Raw genomic sequence first — 19,525 nt, 5'->3', positions numbered from 1 at the left:
GTACCACGTGCAGTCTGACTTTTTTGCGGTTAAATCAAACGAAATTAGACTTAAATGCATACGTTAGTTTCTCCTCTCTCCCTAAATCTATTCTGGCTCTTTCATTTTATTTATCTATATCTATCTATCTATCTATATCTATATATATATATATACACACACACAGGATGTAATATCATAAAGCTTTCAGGCGAGGTTAATGGTGCCCAATGTCAATACAGTGTAGCCTATTTAAGATGTGCCGATATTGGGATTGTTCAATTAATACGATACAAGTCTCTTGTGGCTGATTAATTTAATTTATACATACATTTTATACACAAGGACTGTGAAAGCATCTTTACAAATTCTGTTTTCAGAAAGTAAAAAAGAGAGCTGTAAGAGAGCTGTCCACATCACATTGTCTATAATACTGCACAGACAAAAGTATTTGCACTAGAAGAAATGAAAAAAAAAAAGATATACAAAAATATGTATAAATATAAATTCAAAAGTAACAGGATTGTATGTTACATTAAGGAGCATCAAAGAAAACCAGAAGCTTTGCAGTAAAAATACAAAATGAAATCAAGAAAATTGGAAATCAAAATTAACTAAACCGATTGTCAGTCAATGCTCTTGAACCTTGAACACTTTGTGGCACTTGACGCAGAGAGCTCTGCTTTTAAAGCTATTTCACAGAGTCCATCTTGACAAATCTGAGGCATACAGATGTCTAACAACAACATGAGAGAAGACAAAGTAAACAAACAAGCAGAAGATAAACTGTAAAGGTGCTGTGTCCTCTTTGGATCTGGAAAATATCTGAAATATAAATATTTATAACTCATTCAAGTCACTAGAAAAATGTTTAATTTCTAGATGTTTTACTCAAAGATAGAATGAGGATCACTGTAGTGATCTAAGACCTGAACACTGACTTTTTTCACTGCCAAATGAAAAAAAACTTTTTTTATTGTAACCCATTCCCATTAAAGGTGTACTGTATGTTTACCCACATAAACTACAAAATAGCCATATTGTTTGAGGCTCTTACTCAAATAACTGTTCAGTTGTAGTATAAGATAGAAGAGATATGTAAAATACTGCCACTTTTGCAAAGGCATTACGTTTCATCACCAGGCAAAATCAAATGCAGCAAAAACTCCTCAGAATACTGTAAAAAGGTTTGGTGTGAACTGACCAAACTAAACAAACTCAAAACTACTGATTGTCAATGAGCAATATTTCACCATGGCACCGATTTGTAGATATACATATGTTTTGGATACTAATAGTGTCTTTGTAAATGTGGTTGTTTTGTAACACAAGAAAGCGTTTCTGTAAAGTCTGCTGGCTCCACTCACTCAACACTGGTCTCTTTCTAAGGCTCATTTTGTGCACTCAGGACCAGCCAGAGTGCACATGTGAGTCCACCATTGCCATCATCCTAAAACCACAACACACTCCACTCCAAAATGCACACGGTTCGCTACTTTCAAAAAGCCAAACACACAAGACCACTTTCAAAATAAAAGCACAAACATGTAGTAGCAATAATAATATCAACAAAAAACAATTTGACACAATATTAAGCAGCATGGTGTAACTGACAGGAAATAAACATATATCAATATACTGTTTCTGTACAGAGCAAGTCTCAGTACTAAGTGTTTAGTATAATGTTTCTGTATTGCACATAGTCAGACTATCATCACATGTTGGTAACTTATTCTATGAGATAAAATAAGGTCACTGTTGGATTGTAACTGCATATAACTGTGAGTGCCATTTTATTCTCAGTTGAAATATCCCAAACATACATAAAGATCTTTTCAACAAAACAGTTAATATTTTACTCACTTTTATGAGAAGTACTGATATCTTTCAATATTTAAATTACTTTTCTAAAATACTTTTTAATTCAGTCGCACACTGTAATCAGTCAAAGGCCACAAAATTACATCTTGTTGACCACTTGTTACTACATAGGAACTACAGTATCTGATATACTGTGCAATTGTATTTTTATTTTATTTCAGCAAAAATGTAAACTCTATGCACTTTATGTAACGCATGCATATTGCTACATTTTCTATCCACATCAGCATATGGATAAATTGAACACGTTATTTTAATAGATGCATGTTTGAACATCATCAAATTGTGCTTCAAATCTGTCAGTACTTTCTACTTTCTAATCTAAGTTTTGTAGTCAGCTTTGACTGTGTAACAATACCCTCTAGGGGAGACAATGGGAAAGGCACTTAACACTGAAGTTGGCACAGTCTGAAATCCCTATTTTGGAGGATTGAAGCCATCAGGCAGCTAAACAGACTGTGAATGTGATAGTATACAAATGTCTACATAAATGCTCTGTCTTGTTGAGGGCCATCATTGTCTTACTCAAACTACTATTCATAAAATATGTGTGATCTCTGAGTCATTCAAAGACGCTCTCTCACAAAATATTTTTCATCATTTTGAACTGAGAACAAGCAATTCTAGTGTGCATGTGTATTGTAGCTTATTTTGCAGCTGCTGTTTAAAATGGCATGTTACCTATTCAGCCCGCACACTCACTCCCTCCTGTGGTGAACGAAGGTAAACTGACTCCACTCTTCACATTGAGATGTCCAACATTTGAGTGTAAAACAGCCTGAGCAGGAACAGCTCATGTGTCAAACAGTCCCCTCTGGGCAGTTTTCTGCTAGACTAAAGGTGGAAGGAATGGGACTCCTTTAGACTTGACTTCACTCAGAAAATCTAGACATTACATTCTTTGACACTGTCACCCTATGAGCTGGCTGCTTTGGCACAAAAGGTAAAGTTTTTCTTGGTCCTGGATGATAGGAGGTTGGATATAGATTCTGCAAGAGAACATGTTGTCACTACTGCAACTGGACATCCAACTGTGTTCAGAATGGCATACTGATATAGACCAAGTTTGAAAGCATATAGTAATTCTGATAAACCTCATATTTATGTTGAATATTGTTCTAAACCAGTGTGCCATTACTGAACAGCCAGGCACGGGCAGTGCAGATGCCGAAGGGGATTCACACACCACTGGTCAGTTTATCTTTAAACATAGACCGGCTCACAGCCTTCCCCTTGCTCTCCCTCCTCCTCCTCATCCTCCTCTTCCTCCTGTTCTTCCACCTGCTCCGGGCTGCTTGTCCCGGTAGCTCCAGACAGGACATAATTGTCCAGAGGTTTGGGGTAGCGGAATGGGCAGCCATTGTCATCAAAGAACCTGCGGAAGGTAAACTCATAGAAAGCATGTTCTGGGTGTTTGCCCTGGGGAGAGCAGAGTAGGTCCAGTGTCCGTGTGCTGTCTCCACTGTCGCTCCATGCTCCGGGACCCCCCTCCTCCTCCACTGGATCAAAGTTGGATGTGTCCATGGGATGGGCAATCTTTGGTCTGTAAGGCGCAGGCTGCTGACGCAGGTTGCTGGAGAAATCCACCTGAGAGAAGAATGGGTGACTCTTGATTTCACCTGCTCCATTGGCTCCCAAACGGTCCTCGGCAGAACAGCAGAGACGACCAATGATGTCCACAGCCTCAGGGCTGAGTTTGACCTGTGCAGGCACTTGCAGAGTGCTCTCCCAGTTAATAACCTAAAGCCAATTCAGAAAATACAACAATAGTTCATTTTACCTTAAAACAGGATAAATACAGAATTCAGGATAATAAAGTGTGTGCATGAAGTTTACATGCCCCACTTAATATCAGTACAAAGTGGTATTAATGTTTTCCATGGTCACCAACCTTAATCTGTGTCTCAGTAGGCGTAGAGGCCAGGAAAGGTGGCTGTCCCACAAGCATCTCAAAAAGGATCACACCCACGCTCCACCAGTCACACAGCTGGGTGTACCCTGCACACAGAGCAGATTAAGGGGTAAGTAAGCATTCTTAAAATTGTTTATCTGCTCAAGCAAATACTCAAGATTACACATATCTTGGCCAAAAAAACCACACTCTTGTTCATAGACGTACCTTTACGCAGCAGCACTTCAGGTGCGATGTAGTTGGGCGTTCCCACCAGTGAGTGAGCGAGACAGCGCTGGTGCTGCCTGTTTGCCCTCTGCTCCAGGGTCATCAACCGGTCACCACAGCGACAGTTTGACACATCATCCCAAAAATCACTGGGCTCCATACTGTCCTGCCGAACATGGCTTCCTGTTGAGATAAAATTATAGTTAGTATCTGTAGTGGTCCATCTGTTTAGTCATATATTTTATAGTATTTTGGACCTTTCTGGTAATATTTGGAGTTGTGGGTCCAGCGGAAGCCCGTGCACAGGCCGAAGTCTGTCAGTTTGATGTGTCCGTCCAGGTCGATGAGGATGTTGTCTGGTTTAATGTCTCTGTGAATAAAGCCCATCTTGTGAACGCTCTCGATGGCCAGTGTCAGCTCAGCCACATAGAACCGAGCCAGCGTTTCCGGAAACACCCCCATCCTGATGAGGAGGCTCATCATGTCACCTCCGGGGATGTAGTCCATGACAAAGTATAGGCTGTCCCGGTCCTGGAAGGAGTAGTAGAGGCGCACCACCCACTCATTGTCTGCCTCCGCTAGGATGTCCCGCTCAGCTTTCACATGAGCCACCTGCAACAAGATAGACTGGAATGTAAATACTTGAATAACAAAAACAATATCTTAACAAAAGTTGTATCTACAGTACATCACCTGGTTGCGGTTAAGGACATCTTTCTTGCGCAGTGTTTTCATGGCGTACAATGCGCCCGTGTCCACTTTTCTCGTCAGACAAACTTCACCAAAGGCACCAATGCCCAGAGTTTTGATTTTGACAAACATGGATTTGTCCATTTTGGCACGTCGTAGCCTGTTGTAGTTGGACTCTTTTTGATTTAACATTTTCCTCATCTGCTCCTGCTCTGCTTCTGAAAGGCCAGCCTGGAAAGGAAAAACGGAAGTATATATATGGGTTGAAAATAAGGTCAGATATGCAAAAGTATTTGTAGTAAACTTTTCATCATTTACATAAGATTCCCTCAATTATTTCATTAATAGAAATGTTACCTTAGCATGTCATATACAGTAACTATATGCACCATTACACATGTATATGTTTGATTTACCCCTTAGTAGTATACATAAAATTTTGTTGTGATTTTGATACTTTTCTATGAAGCAAGATATACTGGGGTCATCAGAAATGCGCTGTAAAGCTTTAGTCATACAAATTACAGCAAAGTATCTCAGGCATCCATGCCCTCATCACATCAGCATCTCTTTGAGCATTCTTCACAGTCTGTATATGTTTGGTATTTAGACTGTTACACAAGCCCCTCACACATGCCCAGCACTTTTAACACTTATTTACACTTCTGTGGAAAATCAACATCCATGTTGGGCTGGACATTAAACACTCCACGCTCCTTGTGTCAGGAACAGTAGTTCTACAAATCTATTGGCCTGAGTTAATTTAGAATAACGCTTTTAAATAGGCAGTTAGAAAGTAACAAAATTATCGGCTTGACAGCTTACCTTGGACATCTCCTGCTCTAGCTGCAGTCGTCTGGTGAGTTTTTGTTGGTAAGTTTTCATCACATTCTCAATGTGCTGCTCCATGTAAAACTTGAACGCAAATGGTGAGTAGGATTTGATGCGTGACTCCCTCTTTTCCTCATCTCGCCCGTTCTTCCTGACAGGGACGGGGGACGTCTGGATCTGTTTCTTGTCTTTCACACTCTTCTCTCCTTTTGTCGTCTTGGTCTTCTCCTTCACTTGCTGGCTCTCCTCTTTAATGCTGCCTCCACTGCCGCTGTGTGAGCTCCTGGCCCCTGGGTCCTGAGGGCCACACAAAGCCCCATCCACAGTTGTGGCCTCTGCAGCTGCTCCAGTTATGAGCAGATTTTTGGGGTAAGGAGGGGGCGGACAGCGGGGCTCCTGTGCAGGCTCCAGGCTGTAAGACTCTTCAGGGACATAGCTCAGTGTGTCGGTGTCAGGACCTTGAGTGGTCATCCAGCCAGGGTGGCAGGGGCCCACAGCAGTCTTGGGCTCTGGCCTCATCACTCGGATGCTGCTGACCGGCTTCTGGATGGGAGGAGAGGTCACTGCAGTGATAGTGTTTGGTGGTCCAAGGGAAGGGTCCTGTGCAGTCATAGTGGGCCGGATCCCAGGACCAGCAGAGCGATTATTGAAGGAGTTGGTTCTGCTTGGGACACGGACCTCCCTAAAGGGGGGGCACTGGGGCTGAGGCTGCCGTGCCGAGGGGGTTCCCTCTGGTCCTGGGGGTCCGGCCCAGTGGTGTTCATATAAGTCCAAGTTTAGGCTGGCTCTTGACGGGGTCATCAGGCCTTGGGGTATTTCAGGGAAGTCAGGCCCCATGGCACCTCCCGGGGATCGGGACATCATGTGGACTTGGTGGGAGGTTGGGCTAGCCTGTCGTGGGTGAGAGTGGGACAAGTATAGGTTGGCAGAATATCCCCCTGCAGTGCCTCCTGGCACACTCTGCCCCATAGCGCCTTTACCCTGCATGTACTGGTCTGGAGCCATGGGCGCAGAAGCCATCTTGTTTTGGAAAGAAGGGGTCCTTTTGACCCCATAGCTGGCGGGCTCGATCATGTGTGGTCTTCCATGGCCATAGTCAAAGTGTGCACCTGGGCCTCCAGGGGGCAGCGGCTGGCCAGGGACATTGTAGCTAATCATGGGCTCCATAGCACCAGGGTAGCCCTTCTGTGGAGCGCCTGGTGGGTACATGTTGGGGGCTGGGTTACTCTGGCCTGCCATGACAGGGGGATAATTGCCCATGTTTGGGGTGCGACCCATTGGGTTTCCCATGGCAGAGCCCTGTCCTGCCCCAGAGGGAGGCAGCATGTAATTCATAACAGGGCCTGGGCCCATGTAGGCTCTGGACATTTCTCCTTCAGGACCGTATGCAGCTGCACCGTCGTACAGTGGTACCCCCATCTGATGGTAAGGGGGCATAGCGGCAGCTTCCCCTGAAGGCTCAAGTGGTCGGTGGTCCATAGAGTTTGGCATGCCAGCTTTTCCTAGTGATAGAAAATATCAAGTTGTTGGACACATTGATCAGGATTTAAATACACAACTTAAATAGATAGTGGTCATTTTGATGAGCATTATATTCACCTGGGGAAGTCTGTTTAATCACACGGACAATGAGTTCATTGCGGGGGTCGAGATAACCCATTTTACTGATGTACTCCAGAGCAGCTTCAATATTTCGACTTCCTGTTTGCTTTAGTGCTCGCACAGCCATCTCCTGTACAAAAACAGAATGTGTTTAAATAGTTACTGAAATCTTCATGGACATTCCTGGATATAAGGTATAAAATAGTTTGTCTAACAAAAACAGAACCAATCATTACACACTCAATAGAGTCAGCCTGTCAATTCCACTTGTTTTTACAATACACCTTTTACAACAAGCATGTGTTTGTATTTGAACTTTTACTGGATCTTCCCTGTTTCACCCTGGGGAGCATATTCAGATCGGGTGGTGGAATTAACAGGTGTGTCATTGGAAGAGCCCACAAGTATGTAGGTCACTATCTGAAATATGCTGTTTAACCTTTTTGGCAGTGTCTCTTCCCAAAGTGAGGAGCAATGTAAGATTAAGACACTGCTGCAAAAATGTGAAGGAGGAAACACACTGAACATTCCTTTAAGCTTTTTATGAACCTATGCCAATCATTCTTTCCCACCTTAATTCAAAGCAGATCTATTCATATAATATAAAAATCTAACAATTTCTGACTAGTATCAAAACTTTACATCATTTGCATTTTTAATCACACACTACAACAAAGCCAGTTTTAATGAAACATAGCATAAACTAACAACTAAACATCCATAGGCCTGTCATGATTATTACTATATTAATAATATATGGTTCAATAAATGTATATATATTTTATCGTATGCACCTTTTATGTAGTATGATAACATCTGAGCTATATAAAGTTGTGATTCACTTTATTAACTTCTTAATTCTACTATTCAATTGCTGTTTTTTTTTTTAAATTTACTTTACAGTTTACTGGGATTAGCCTGCTTTAGATTTATTGTGTCAATGGAATAAAGTAGTTTCAGTATTATCACTTATCACAATATTTTTTCTAAATGATGAATTAAAACTTGTTATTGTGACTGACCTAAACAAACTTGTTGTTTAATGCTATGGCCTGTATGTCTGCCTCTCTCTGTCCCTCTCACAGATCCACACCTCAATGAAGAAATCCCCACAAATGGCTCATGACCTCACCCTAAAGACATCTCATCCCCGAGCCCTCACAGAGCCTCTATTGAGTCTGCTCCGACGCCCCTGCTGGCCACACCACTGTTTTTAATATGTCCAATTTGGCAATATGAGTCTGCTATGAATACATAGCTAGACAGAATTTTACTAATTAGGGATTTAGTTAGAACTTAAAACACTGTCAGAAGCATATTTTTAGCTTCAGATTTTGCCAAGATTTTCCTATTGCTCAAAAGAACTAGCAAATCAGAAAAAAACAAAAAACTTTTATTTAGCTAAGAAGAATATTGTGGACAGATTCTTACAATTGACTTTTGTAAGAATGGGAACTATAATATTGCCAAAAGTGTTTGAAGACTTAAATGATTAAAATGTAGGGGACAGAGCATACTGCTCCTAAGGCGTACATCCAGTTCCCAAAGCCAGGAAATGCCAAGGCCACATACTTGTAGTTGATGTGTTGTTTGGTGGCTGTCACAGTGACCATATAGGTGTAACTTGTGAATTGCGTAGACATTTCTATTTCAAATGCACTCTCCCTATTTTTTACACAAACAGAGCTAAGTCAGAGAATAGCCATCCACCCATCGACACAGTGTTTATACTCCATTTCCTGTGAGTGGATGTGTGTTACATTCCTGCGTAGCCAGCAGAGTCCTGGCGGCCAGAGCTGCCCAGTAATGTCACAAGCCATTTCCTCACTGTTAAAAGGAGAGTGGTGTATTTTGTAAATGTGGCACTACAGGGTATTTTGAGATGGAGTTGGAGTTAACATGTAGAGTAGTCAACTACCAATTTGAAAGAATCAGTGTTTAAATGTGTGTGTACAGAGGTAAATCTATACTGGGTCACATACTGAATGCATTACTTACTTCTTCATAAAAATGCTCTTTATGTTAGCCATTGGCAATAAATTGTATTTCACTGTTGTAATAAATACGTTGCTTTGACACAACTCACTGGCCACACTTACTTAAAGCATTTGGTTGCTTAAGTCCAAATGTTAGTACAGAATTTTCCATATCCTCAGCTTTTGCTCTATTTTTGTGAGCCAAGACCAACTTATGTTTTCTAGTTTTCATCAACAAGAAAGTAAGAAAGGGCTAATGTGGCTAAAATGATTCTCATCCACTTAAAATAAAGTACTTGGCAAATCAAGGCCCGCTCTTATGTGCTGAGGTGTTTAAAATTACATCGACAATATTGTTCAAACAACTCCTATAATCATTTTTAGATGTACAGTCATAACTTTAGGTCACACATTTACACATTAGGGAGTGATTCTCTATGCTTTTTCCTCTTTATTGCCCTGTGTTGCTGCCTGTGTCTGGTTTGGATGGGCCTGGTGGTGACCCAGCTGTCATGGCGGCAGATGTTGCTCACATTCCTCCGCTCAGGAAGAAGGAATCTGAGCTATCTGACAGTCTCTGCCTTTCTTTTCCTCATTTGAAAATATGCAGGCCACACTTGTACTTTTGTCATAATGGTTACAGGCCACAAGCCATGGAGTTATCCCAAACACATAATCACAAGTGCGCAAAGCCGAACAGTATGTGCTACTACAAAAAGAATATATATGCCAAGTTCGTTTGGCCAAGTATGGTCAAAGATATTAACCTTACAAATAGTTTAAAACTTAAAAAATTAAGTTTGTAAGGAAGACCCTGATACTTTGAGCCATTTCTCAAACACATTCCTCTATGAGAGCTTACAAATGAGAGCCATATGGTGGACGGTCCTGAGCAGAGCGATGGATGGACATGCCAAGAGGGATGTCCATCCATCATCCAACATGCTCAGCTGGAGAAACCTCTCTGTTTTATTGTTTCTTGTATCTCATTAAAGTGTGGATTGAGCTTCAAGATTGAATCAACAAATTAACAGAACTACACACTTGAAATTGCACATTCTTCACATCACAAACTTTCTTTAAGACACCTTTACTATGTCTGTGCGTCCCAAGTCACACATACCTCGTGCAACAAAGATTCTGTAATGCCAGAAGGTTTCAGAGGGAAAAAAATGCTAAACACACCCTGCTCTGCTCCTTGTGCTTCCTTGTCATCTCGATGCGTGGCATGCCATTGCCACCCCCAAGCTCCCCCCTCCCTTACACCCCCTTCAAAACATTTCCTTTAAAAAAAATATATTATGTAACGGGCCACATTGCTCTAGAATTTACTTCTGAATGACAGGCAGACTCCTGAAAAGAACTTAACTGGGTGATAGACAAAAAGTTTTATTTAGGCTAAGTTTAAATCTTTTAGTGTCATTTTAATTCAACAAATAAGAGGTTGGATTTGTATCTCCCACTTTAAAAGGTCATACATTTTTAAAATATCATTAACAATAATGGCAGCTGTATATTATGTCTGATTTTCCTTTGTGACTGAAAAGGTGGAGGAGGCGACACAGTGACTGGCGACTGGACTGAACGGTGAGGAACTGCTCCACCCTGCCGCCATTGAATGTTCACTTCCTGTTTGCACTGGCCCGGCCACCATGGCTCTTGTCCATTCACAATGGTGGCGGCCGCACACGGCAACTGGTCGCCAGAGCCTTCTAACTTACAGCCAACATAAACCACAAAGACGTATGTGCTCCTTATAGTAAGGAATCTAACATGGCTCAAGTTCAAGTAAAATGTTTTACTATTTTCGCTTCTGGTCCATCTTACCATCTACTTGCATGAATCATTAATAGTTGAAGCTTCTTGTTATGGTTATACATGGACAGTTATTTGAAAATCATCTCTACTGCCATAATGAGTGTTCAAAATTGCTGTCCCAACTTGAGTCAGGATTTTTTGAGGGAACTGTTTCATGAATGGCATCTTGAGTTAAATATTTACCAAATACACACTAGGACAAAGCAATCCTCCAAATCTTAGGGCAAAATTAATTCCATTTTATATCAAAGTATAAAATATAGCATCAGATAAACCAAACGTTTCCATCTGTACACATTTATTTTTCGTTAATTTCAGAATCTGTGACATATTTTCAGAGGTCTTTTTTGTGAGCTCTTTGGCATTGGTGGTGGTGGTGAGTTGAAACCGACTTGCCCGCAGTGCTTCTCTCCCCACAGGAGCAGCCTCATAACTCCTGAGAAGAGAGAGTTTCTTCACTGCATTAGTCTGAGCAGCAGAGCATTCTTAACATGCCATGCTCTATCACAGGGCCAGGCCGCGAGCTGCTTAACCACTCATGTACCAGAATAAACTTCACTAAAAGCAAATTAAACCAAAAATATTGATCTTTTTGTCCGTATGATACGTATTTAGTACACTTCTTTTTTTTAAGTAGTATTTTTGTAATCATTTTGAGTATCTGTGTATGTGTGCCTTGCATTAAGAGCATCCGCATGACTTTGCTGTTCCTCATAGATCTGAGGACAAAGGTCAAATATGTCAGTCATGCTTCTCTGAAAAGTCCCGCCCCCTCTGCCTTCACTTGGAAAAATGTCTGATGTTGTGCTCACATTCTTCAGATAAATATTCAAATGGACTGATTGGGAAATCACTTGATATTTCAACATTTCAATCCTGTTACATAACCACAGCGTACACTCAGGATCCAGAGCAAGTGTTATAATGGGAATAAGATGCAGCCCCTTCTACTAATAAAAACAGCCATGTCCAGTCCAGTTACTGTACATTTGTCTCATTCAAGTGTACAACACTACTATCCCTCACTTAATAAGAGGATCTTTGTGGTATGTGTGTAGACATACAGTAGTAGTGTATAATACCAACATATTATTTCAGTATCAGTGGTGTTGTTAGTCTTACCTGGTCACAGCCAGCGTTAACCAGCTCCTGCAGCATTTGCCTATTCACCTCCCCTGCCCCTGTGGGATGCCCTGAGCTGGAGGAGGCCCCAGACTCGTTGGCGAAGGGCATGAGGGACTTGCGGATCTCCCTCAGGGCATTCTGGTAGTTGTTGAACTTCTGTGGTGGACGGAGCTGTTGCTGCCTGTTCCCTGTGTCTTTATTGCCCTTAGAGTCAGAGGCCCTGCTGCCTTCAGAGCGAGAGCTGCCCCCGTGCAGAGCCTGGCTCACCAGTTTGGCCGGCTGCTTCAGGCCCTCCTTTATCTCCTGCAGCCGCTGCCGAGTGTTGCCCACATACGGGGCGGCGGGGAAAGTCTTGGGCCTCATGGCCTCAGAGGCTGAAACAGGCAATGACTTAGTCACACTCTACAGGCTGCTCCTGAAGACAATAGATGTGAAAAAAATAATGCCACAGTAGATCACTGAGCACAGGATCAGTCTCTTATTAGTTTGTTTCTGTTGTGTTTGAAGGAGCTGAGGTCGACTACAGTCTCTCCATAGTGCGTCGTTCACGGCTCTGGGTCCAGTTTATTCCAAGAAATGGAGCCGGTCACAAGTGCACCGCTGAGCCAGACCATGATGCTGCCAAACTGCGCCTGCACAAGAGACACAGATCAGCTGGGCTGTTATCAAAACCAAATAATCCACTCTGTGACACAACTACATTTCTAGTTAAGCTGAATGCCCGGTAGATTCAAGATCATATGATAGATTCTTATTTCCAGGTAAGCCCTGATATATTATTATATATATTAGACACAACAGTATATGCTACAGACCTAATGCATCATCTAGGATTGGCATGGGTCCACCTGCCCACCCCCTCACACACACACACACACACACACACACATTACTCCCCCCACGACCCCCTGGTGCATAACAGCGGTTGCACAAGTCAGCCCCTGTCAGTGCATAGTTGAGCTGCGTGGTCATCAGTAAACACCCAAAACTGCGGCTCAGAGTCGGTACTGTCCAGACCTCCTGATGCAGCTCCACACGACTGGACATCCTACACCACAGCACGTCCTTATCACATCTATTCACATAACAGCGGCATTTGAGCCACGCATGGGATTAATGCACATGTTCCTGTTATAGGCTTCACGTGAGGCCACAAGGCTAACATAGAGCAGACACATAATAAGTGACATATGAGTAGTGTGAAAGATATAGCGTCAGGAAACAGAAAGATGGATAACAGAGAATTCTGTTGTCTCAACATAACTTTGATTTACGTTGTTTAAGGTGTAGAATTAACTTTCAATATTATGGACCCTACAAACCCTGACTATCTGTGCTGCAATTTATTGGTGTCTATTAGTTGTTGAAATCTTTTGGTCTGGACCAAATTAGTGACCCACCCTCCTCTGTCCCTAAAGCTATGCTGTCCAACTGAGTGGCTCATAAACTTTACATACCGATCTCAGCATAGATGGATTCCTACAGCTGTAGCTGCTGGCAAGTATAGGAAGCACTTCAATTCATATTAAGTTAAGCCTTTATAACATACAGAGTGAAGATTGGCCAATAATAATCAGGTTCAGGTTGTTTACCGCAGTAGAATAAAGATGAACATAGATACAATTTTTTATTGGAAATGGCACAGGGATAATCAAATATCTATCAGTGAGATTCAAAACTTCCAGATTACTTACAACTGTATAGAAACAGATCTAAGTTCAATGTCAAATCTATAAACCACCTCCTTTGACAAAAGTTACTCTAGTTTTCATTTCACGTAAGCATACTTGAGCTGTAATTACAGAGCTCTGATATAATTACACTCGTACTATTAACTGCATGGCAACCCCGTCCATGTGGGCCACAGTGGGTCGTGAGGGGCGTAGCGTGTATAAATGTTGAACCATCTCTGCGATCTCAACTCCATTCCTGTGATGCTTTAGGCGCCATGTCCAACGAATAACATTCCATTCCTCAAGTAACTACAAGTAAAGTCATAGCAACAACACATCACAAGACCCATACTGACCAAAATATACCAGAAAAAAATATTTATTGGAATTGGTTGTCAGAAGTAAGGATGTAACATAAGCATCTCACAGTGCAATGTTACTGTCTATCTTTATAGTCATATTGATATTAAGTATCAAACATTTTGCTGTGTGTGGCTATAGTCATATCTTCATGCTGGCTACAGTGACATAGAGCAAAGGACTATTATCTATGTAGTGCCCTCTGAATTTCACCTCTGCTCATGCTAGTCCAACAAAACAATGCATTTTGACAAGAGACAGCAACTGCAATTTGCAGGTCAATATATTGTGACAGTCAGCTATATAATTATAAAACTCTCCTGATATATTACTATACATAAAGATGAAGATGCCACAACATGCCCTAAACTCAGCTGATCATGAACTCTGACCTATATAATATGTAGAATAACAACAGCCAATGTGCGATATGCAACAAAGTGAGAAAGTGCATCAAATCACAAGACATTTTAGACAAAAACTGTGTAGTGCCCGCTACAGCACAAAATCTTTGGCATCAAAATACTGAGATACTTATTGACTAAGAAAATAGATTAGTTCTGACGGTAATCATGCTGAGGATATTTTGTGACACAGAACTGCCTCATATAATTGATGTTTCTAATGATATATTAGAAAGACATATAATGAATGAACTACAGTGATAGCCATTTTAGTATGAATAGTGGCATTATACACTTATCAATACCATTAGTTCCAGATGGTGGATTGGTGTTCAATTAAAATTCCATCCAAATCAATGCTCTTACTACCAGACTGACAAATCAAGAAACCATAGTACCACTAGACTCTTTACCATAGAGCTGGGTTTCATTAAGAAGTTGCCGATACAATACCTCGATACAATATGTATCTTGATACCATGTGCTTTCAATTCGATATGATTCGATACAATATATTCCAAATTGTTTCAATACAGGTCAGTAAACTATAAGTATACTAAAAGACTTTATTAAACCACAACCTGTGCAAAATTAATACGAAATACACCTATTTTAATCAATTAAAACAGTGAATATGTCAAATGTGTTGCATAAATGTTTTTTTTTTCCTTCCTCTAACAAAACTGTAGCTCTGACAAAAAATAATTTAGTAAAATATACAAAAAAAACAAAAACAAAAAACAAAAACTCATAACTTTCTATAACGTTCCATTGTTTATGTTTAATCCACACTTTTTTTGTAATATTCTTTTTTATAAACAATAATTTTGCATATCTTTTAAATAACATTCACAATATCAGTATTTTGATACTTTGACCAAGTTTAATTACAAAAAATGACATCTAATATACAATTTCTAATGTTGGTATCCACAGTGAAAGCTACACTGGACACCAGTCCCCACACATCTGGCTGCATGTGTTTGCAGCCCAGTGTTTGTCGTTCCTGCGTTTTTCCCTGACAGATGCTTGACACGATTGGATCCAGCTGTGGCCCCTTACCTGGCAACGCAGCGCTGTATCAGAGTAAACAAAGCACAACAGTCCCCAGTGTGTGGAGAAAGTGAACCCCCGAAACAGCTCATAACAGGCTAGCATCACTGAAACACGGTAGTAATGACTTTTCACAACTGGAAACAATAAATTAAAATCCCAACGTGCAGCCAGCAAAAATATATGACATGTTTATGATAATGATTTAGTAGAATTAAAGGAAGGGTGACAGTGACAAAATGTAATCTGTTTGTAAATGTCTCATGTATTTTTTTAATCTCTTGATAACACAAATCAAATTATATTTTTGTTTTCCATCAAAAATGTCCTAAAACATGCTTGTGTATCATGACTGAAGTTTAAGTATTGCTCAAAAAGTGAAAGGGTTATATGAGGGGTTGATGGCACAAATCGCCAGCCTCACTTCCATCAATCCGCCCCAGGACAGCTGTGGCTACAGTAGTAGCTTTCCACCAACAGTATGGAGTGAATGAATAATGCACTGTAAAGCATCTTTGAACACCCCCCAAAAAAGGGCTATATCAATCCAATGCATTTTTATGACTAGTAATGATGCAATTAATTTTTCATAATGACAGCACAGATTATTACTACTGCTATCAAGGATGAAAAGCGGAAGAATAGTTGGAGCCTGAATGGTCCAGGTCACCTACGGATGGAGCTCTACTAGGTGAGCCAGGGCCTATATATCTCCTTTTTGCATTTGTCCTCATTAATCATAACAGACAAGTATTGTACTATATTTATGTATTATAACAAACATTTTTCATTAAAGCAAGTGTATCCATTACAGTGTTCTATAGAGGGAACTGATGTAAAATATGAACTAAAGATAGGTAATAAGTTCTAACCTAGAAGCAGTAATCGACTTCAAACTGTTTGAATTAAGCATTATGTGCTGATTAGGACATTTCTATGTAGGTACGTGGCCAAGATATACTACAAAAGATAAGATATTCTTTAAAGTTTATCAGACAATTGGATATTCTAAATACCACAACAATACAATGTGATATCACACACATACTTTAGCTACTGATTACAGTGGAACAGAACAACTAGTATGTAACAGAGTAAGAATAGAAATGAAAACAGTACAGTGAAAGCACAATGCAATACACAGAAAGTGACAAGCATTAACAATACCCAGAATCTGAGCATCATAAAACTATTGATCTACATTTATGGAAACACATTAAAAGGAATATATGTACTGAAATTATTGGCAGTAATAGCTGTAATTGTTCATGTTATACCATAGTTATTACAAGACTGTTCTAGTTCCTGCACGGAGCCCCTGAACACACACAGCTCAGGAAACCCCTGCTTTAACGTGCTTTGGCCTTCACCGCTGTACCTCAGGCTTGGGAATGAGGGCTACGATCCAAGGCATTTTTACACTTTTAACCCTTTAAAAACACCCTTCACTATAGATAAAACTATTCTCAACTTCATTTATTTTACTCCAACAAACATAGCGGACCTACCCAGCAGCAACAAGCCGTGCGAATAAGTTACACCACCACTCCCCTCCGCTGGAAAAGTAATACCCAACTTACCATGTGAGAGAAGAAGCTAGAATAACACAGAAATTGGGGTAAACTCCGCCCGATGCCTGGTCTCAAAGTTTGTATCTGAACCGTGGCTAACTCGACGAGATCAGAGGAGTGGTGGAAATCGCTTAAATTTGATGAAATGAGCCTCCATTTTATCGCAGACTGCAGCGGGATCAGAAATGCAGCACAAAGTTGGACACTCGCCGCATTGTTAACATTCCTAAGGTCACGTGAGGGACCAACGAACGTCAGCAGCACAGGCGCGCAGATCCTCTATGGAAGAAGAGAGCCGGACTACTCACCTCACTCAAGAACACAACCCATCTTTGCGCTGTTGTGTCTTAAAGACCTTGCATTAGTATAATAATCATGCTTTATTTAACTATCATGGAATCAAGCGGAACTTTGCGCCGTGTGTCTCTTTTACGTAATACATTTTCATTCGGCTTGGTTGGTCTGTGTCTTTTATTTATTTATTTATTGCTATTCTACGGTTTTGCTCTTATTTTATTTTTTACTGGTTTTGATTGAGTGCTTATTTTATTATTATTTATTATTATTATTATTATTATTATGTGTACAGCACTTTGGAAACTTTTTGTTTATGATATGTGCTATATAAATAAAATGGATTAAACTGGTGTAATTTAGAACAGCCAGGCAGGTGTGTTCCAACAAACCACTGGTAAAGCACTAAGTTTCAATGTATTTTTCTGTGGTTTATTAGCAAGTAACAAAATATGATTACTCTGAACCATAAATATAATCTACACTCAAAACACAAGGCACTCCAACTTACCCAAATAAGCAACATTTTAAGATAAAATGCACAATGGAAATGAATTAAAGCAAACCTTATTATGCAACTGAAGTAGAAAACAATTACGTGAACACATTTTAATGCTAACAAGTTAGAGATTTTGAACAGTGTTCTTACATTTGGTCTCAACATGAACTCTGTGTTACTTGTACACTAAGTCATTGCAGTGTTTTTTCTTCACATAATGCTCAGTCACTTTATCGTAGAAGGTACTCTCAGACTTGAGTTGTGTTACCAGGTCTCCTTCTATTGCCAATAAACCCAGTGCTGACATATGCTCTTGAGCCACAGCAGTGAAAATGAAAGTTTTGATTCTTTTCAGCACAGAAGATGTCCTATCTCCTGCCACAGTTATAGATGGGATGGTCAGAAAAAGGCTGCAAAGTTTATAAACTTCTTTCATGGCCTCTTGGATCCCGTTGTCAATTATGTAAGTCATTAGCTCAGCAACATTCTTCTTGGCCATGTTGGATGACGAGTACAAAACTATAAGCTCAGAACGAAGAAGAACAAGGTCAAAGAACTGTCCATATGTTTCCTTCAGGAAAGCTAAAGAAGTTTCAGGAAAGTTGTTTATGTACTTAGAATATTTAGCCACATTCAGTAGTTCTAGGAATTTCAGTTTACCCAGGGATCCAAATCTTGTTTCAAGTTGAAGCAAAACTGTGGCAAAGATTTCGGTGTACAGCTTCTGAAAGTCCTCTTCATTGTGGACAGAAAGCCTGGCCCTCTTAGCTGGGCTTTCTTCAGAGTTTGTCACTGTGGCAAACGCAGCATAGCCTTCATGGTACTCTGCTTTTTTGAGCTCTAGGTGTTCTTTGACTCTCTTCACTTCTGTAACACAGTGGACAATGTCCATTGACTCGGATTGTAAAACACTGAACAAAACATCAGTATGAGCGAAAATGTCAGCAAATACTTGCAGAAGAAACCTGAATTTATCATCCTCTAGATTGCGGAGAAAGCCACCAGCTACAAGAACAGAAGGAGAATCCCATTTGTGTGGCTCATTTATGATATTATTAAAAAGCTCCACTAAGGAGCTGTAATGTTCCTGTGCTGTTTGGACCAGGCTGGATGTGTGGTTCCAGCGAGGAGAAGGTGCCTTGGGAAACCGTCTCTGCACAATAACATCAAGGGCTGTGGTTCTTTTGGTGGATGAACTGAAAAAGGATGCCAATCCGTTCAAAGTGGAAAAGAAAATGTTGCAATGTTTGTTTTTGGCACAAGCTTGGGACAGCACTAGATTTAAGTCATGAGCACGACTGTGCACCAAGGTGGCACATGGATATTTCTCTTTTACTTTGGCCTGCAGGTCATTGAGCTCACCTGGCATAACTGCAGCTCCATCGTAAGTCTGTGCAACAAGTTTAGCTCCACAATCAAACTGTTCAACAAATGTATAGAGGTGCTCATACAAGTCTGTAACCTCAGTCCCATTTACAAAGCCAACAAAACGTTCATTCAAATGTCCTTCTTTAGAAACATATCGAAGCACTGCAGATAGTTTAGCAGAATTAGACAAATCTGTAGCTTTATCAAACATAATGGCTATGAATGGTGCCTGGCTTATTTCAGATTTGAGCTCATCCAGCATCACCATGCTCACTGCATCAA

The 19,525-nt window shown here is 40.6% G+C and overlaps 2 protein-coding genes across 2 annotated transcripts; both read right to left on the bottom strand.

Moving 5' to 3' along the window:
• Positions 1-280: 280 nt before the first annotated feature.
• Positions 281-17,451, bottom strand: lats2 (large tumor suppressor kinase 2). The gene is made up of 9 exons (XM_020920326.2): positions 17,092-17,451; positions 12,019-12,653; positions 7,100-7,232; positions 5,495-7,002; positions 4,673-4,900; positions 4,237-4,591; positions 3,980-4,162; positions 3,752-3,858; positions 281-3,600 (listed from the first exon to the last, which is right to left on the bottom strand). The coding sequence occupies exons 2-9, from the start codon at positions 12,382-12,384 to the stop codon at positions 3,064-3,066; spliced, it is 3,417 nt and encodes a 1,138-aa protein (XP_020775985.1). The 5' UTR covers positions 12,385-12,653; positions 17,092-17,451; the 3' UTR covers positions 281-3,063.
• A 476-nt stretch (positions 17,452-17,927) lies between these two features.
• Positions 17,928-19,519, bottom strand: LOC129407796 (uncharacterized). Its single transcript, XM_055149876.1, has 2 exons — positions 19,238-19,519; positions 17,928-18,742 (listed from the first exon to the last, which is right to left on the bottom strand). The coding sequence occupies exons 1-2, from the start codon at positions 19,509-19,511 to the stop codon at positions 18,051-18,053; spliced, it is 966 nt and encodes a 321-aa protein (XP_055005851.1). The 5' UTR covers positions 19,512-19,519; the 3' UTR covers positions 17,928-18,050.
• Between the last annotated feature and the right edge of the window lie 6 nt (positions 19,520-19,525).

The sequence above is a fragment of the Boleophthalmus pectinirostris genome, unplaced genomic scaffold, assembly GCF_026225935.1.
Source record: "Boleophthalmus pectinirostris isolate CB_2022bp ecotype Guang Dong unplaced genomic scaffold, ASM2622593v1 HiC_scaffold_1, whole genome shotgun sequence".
NCBI classification, from domain to species: Eukaryota; Metazoa; Chordata; class Actinopteri; order Gobiiformes; family Gobiidae; genus Boleophthalmus; species Boleophthalmus pectinirostris.
The sequence above is the reverse complement of the archived record's forward strand: the minus strand, read 5'-3'. Positions and strand labels throughout refer to the sequence as shown.

Excerpts from the sequence above, each read along its gene's own strand:
- lats2 (XM_020920326.2), bottom strand. The coding sequence starts at position 12,384 with ATGAGGCCCAAGACTTTCCCCGCCGCCCCGTATGTGGGCAACACTCGG. Across the intron at positions 4,592-4,672 it reads ATGTCCTTAACCGCAACCAG|GTGGCTCATGTGAAAGCTGA; the intron begins GTGATGTACTGT and ends ATCTTGTTGCAG. Across the intron at positions 3,601-3,751 it reads CTACTGAGACACAGATTAAG|GTTATTAACTGGGAGAGCAC; the intron begins GTTGGTGACCAT and ends AATTGGCTTTAG.
- LOC129407796 (XM_055149876.1), bottom strand. The coding sequence starts at position 19,511 with ATGGTGATGCTGGATGAGCTCAAATCTGAAATAAGCCAGGCACCATTC. Across the intron at positions 18,743-19,237 it reads TGGAGCTGCAGTTATGCCAG|AAGTGAAGAGAGTCAAAGAA; the intron begins GTGAGCTCAATG and ends ACTGTGTTACAG.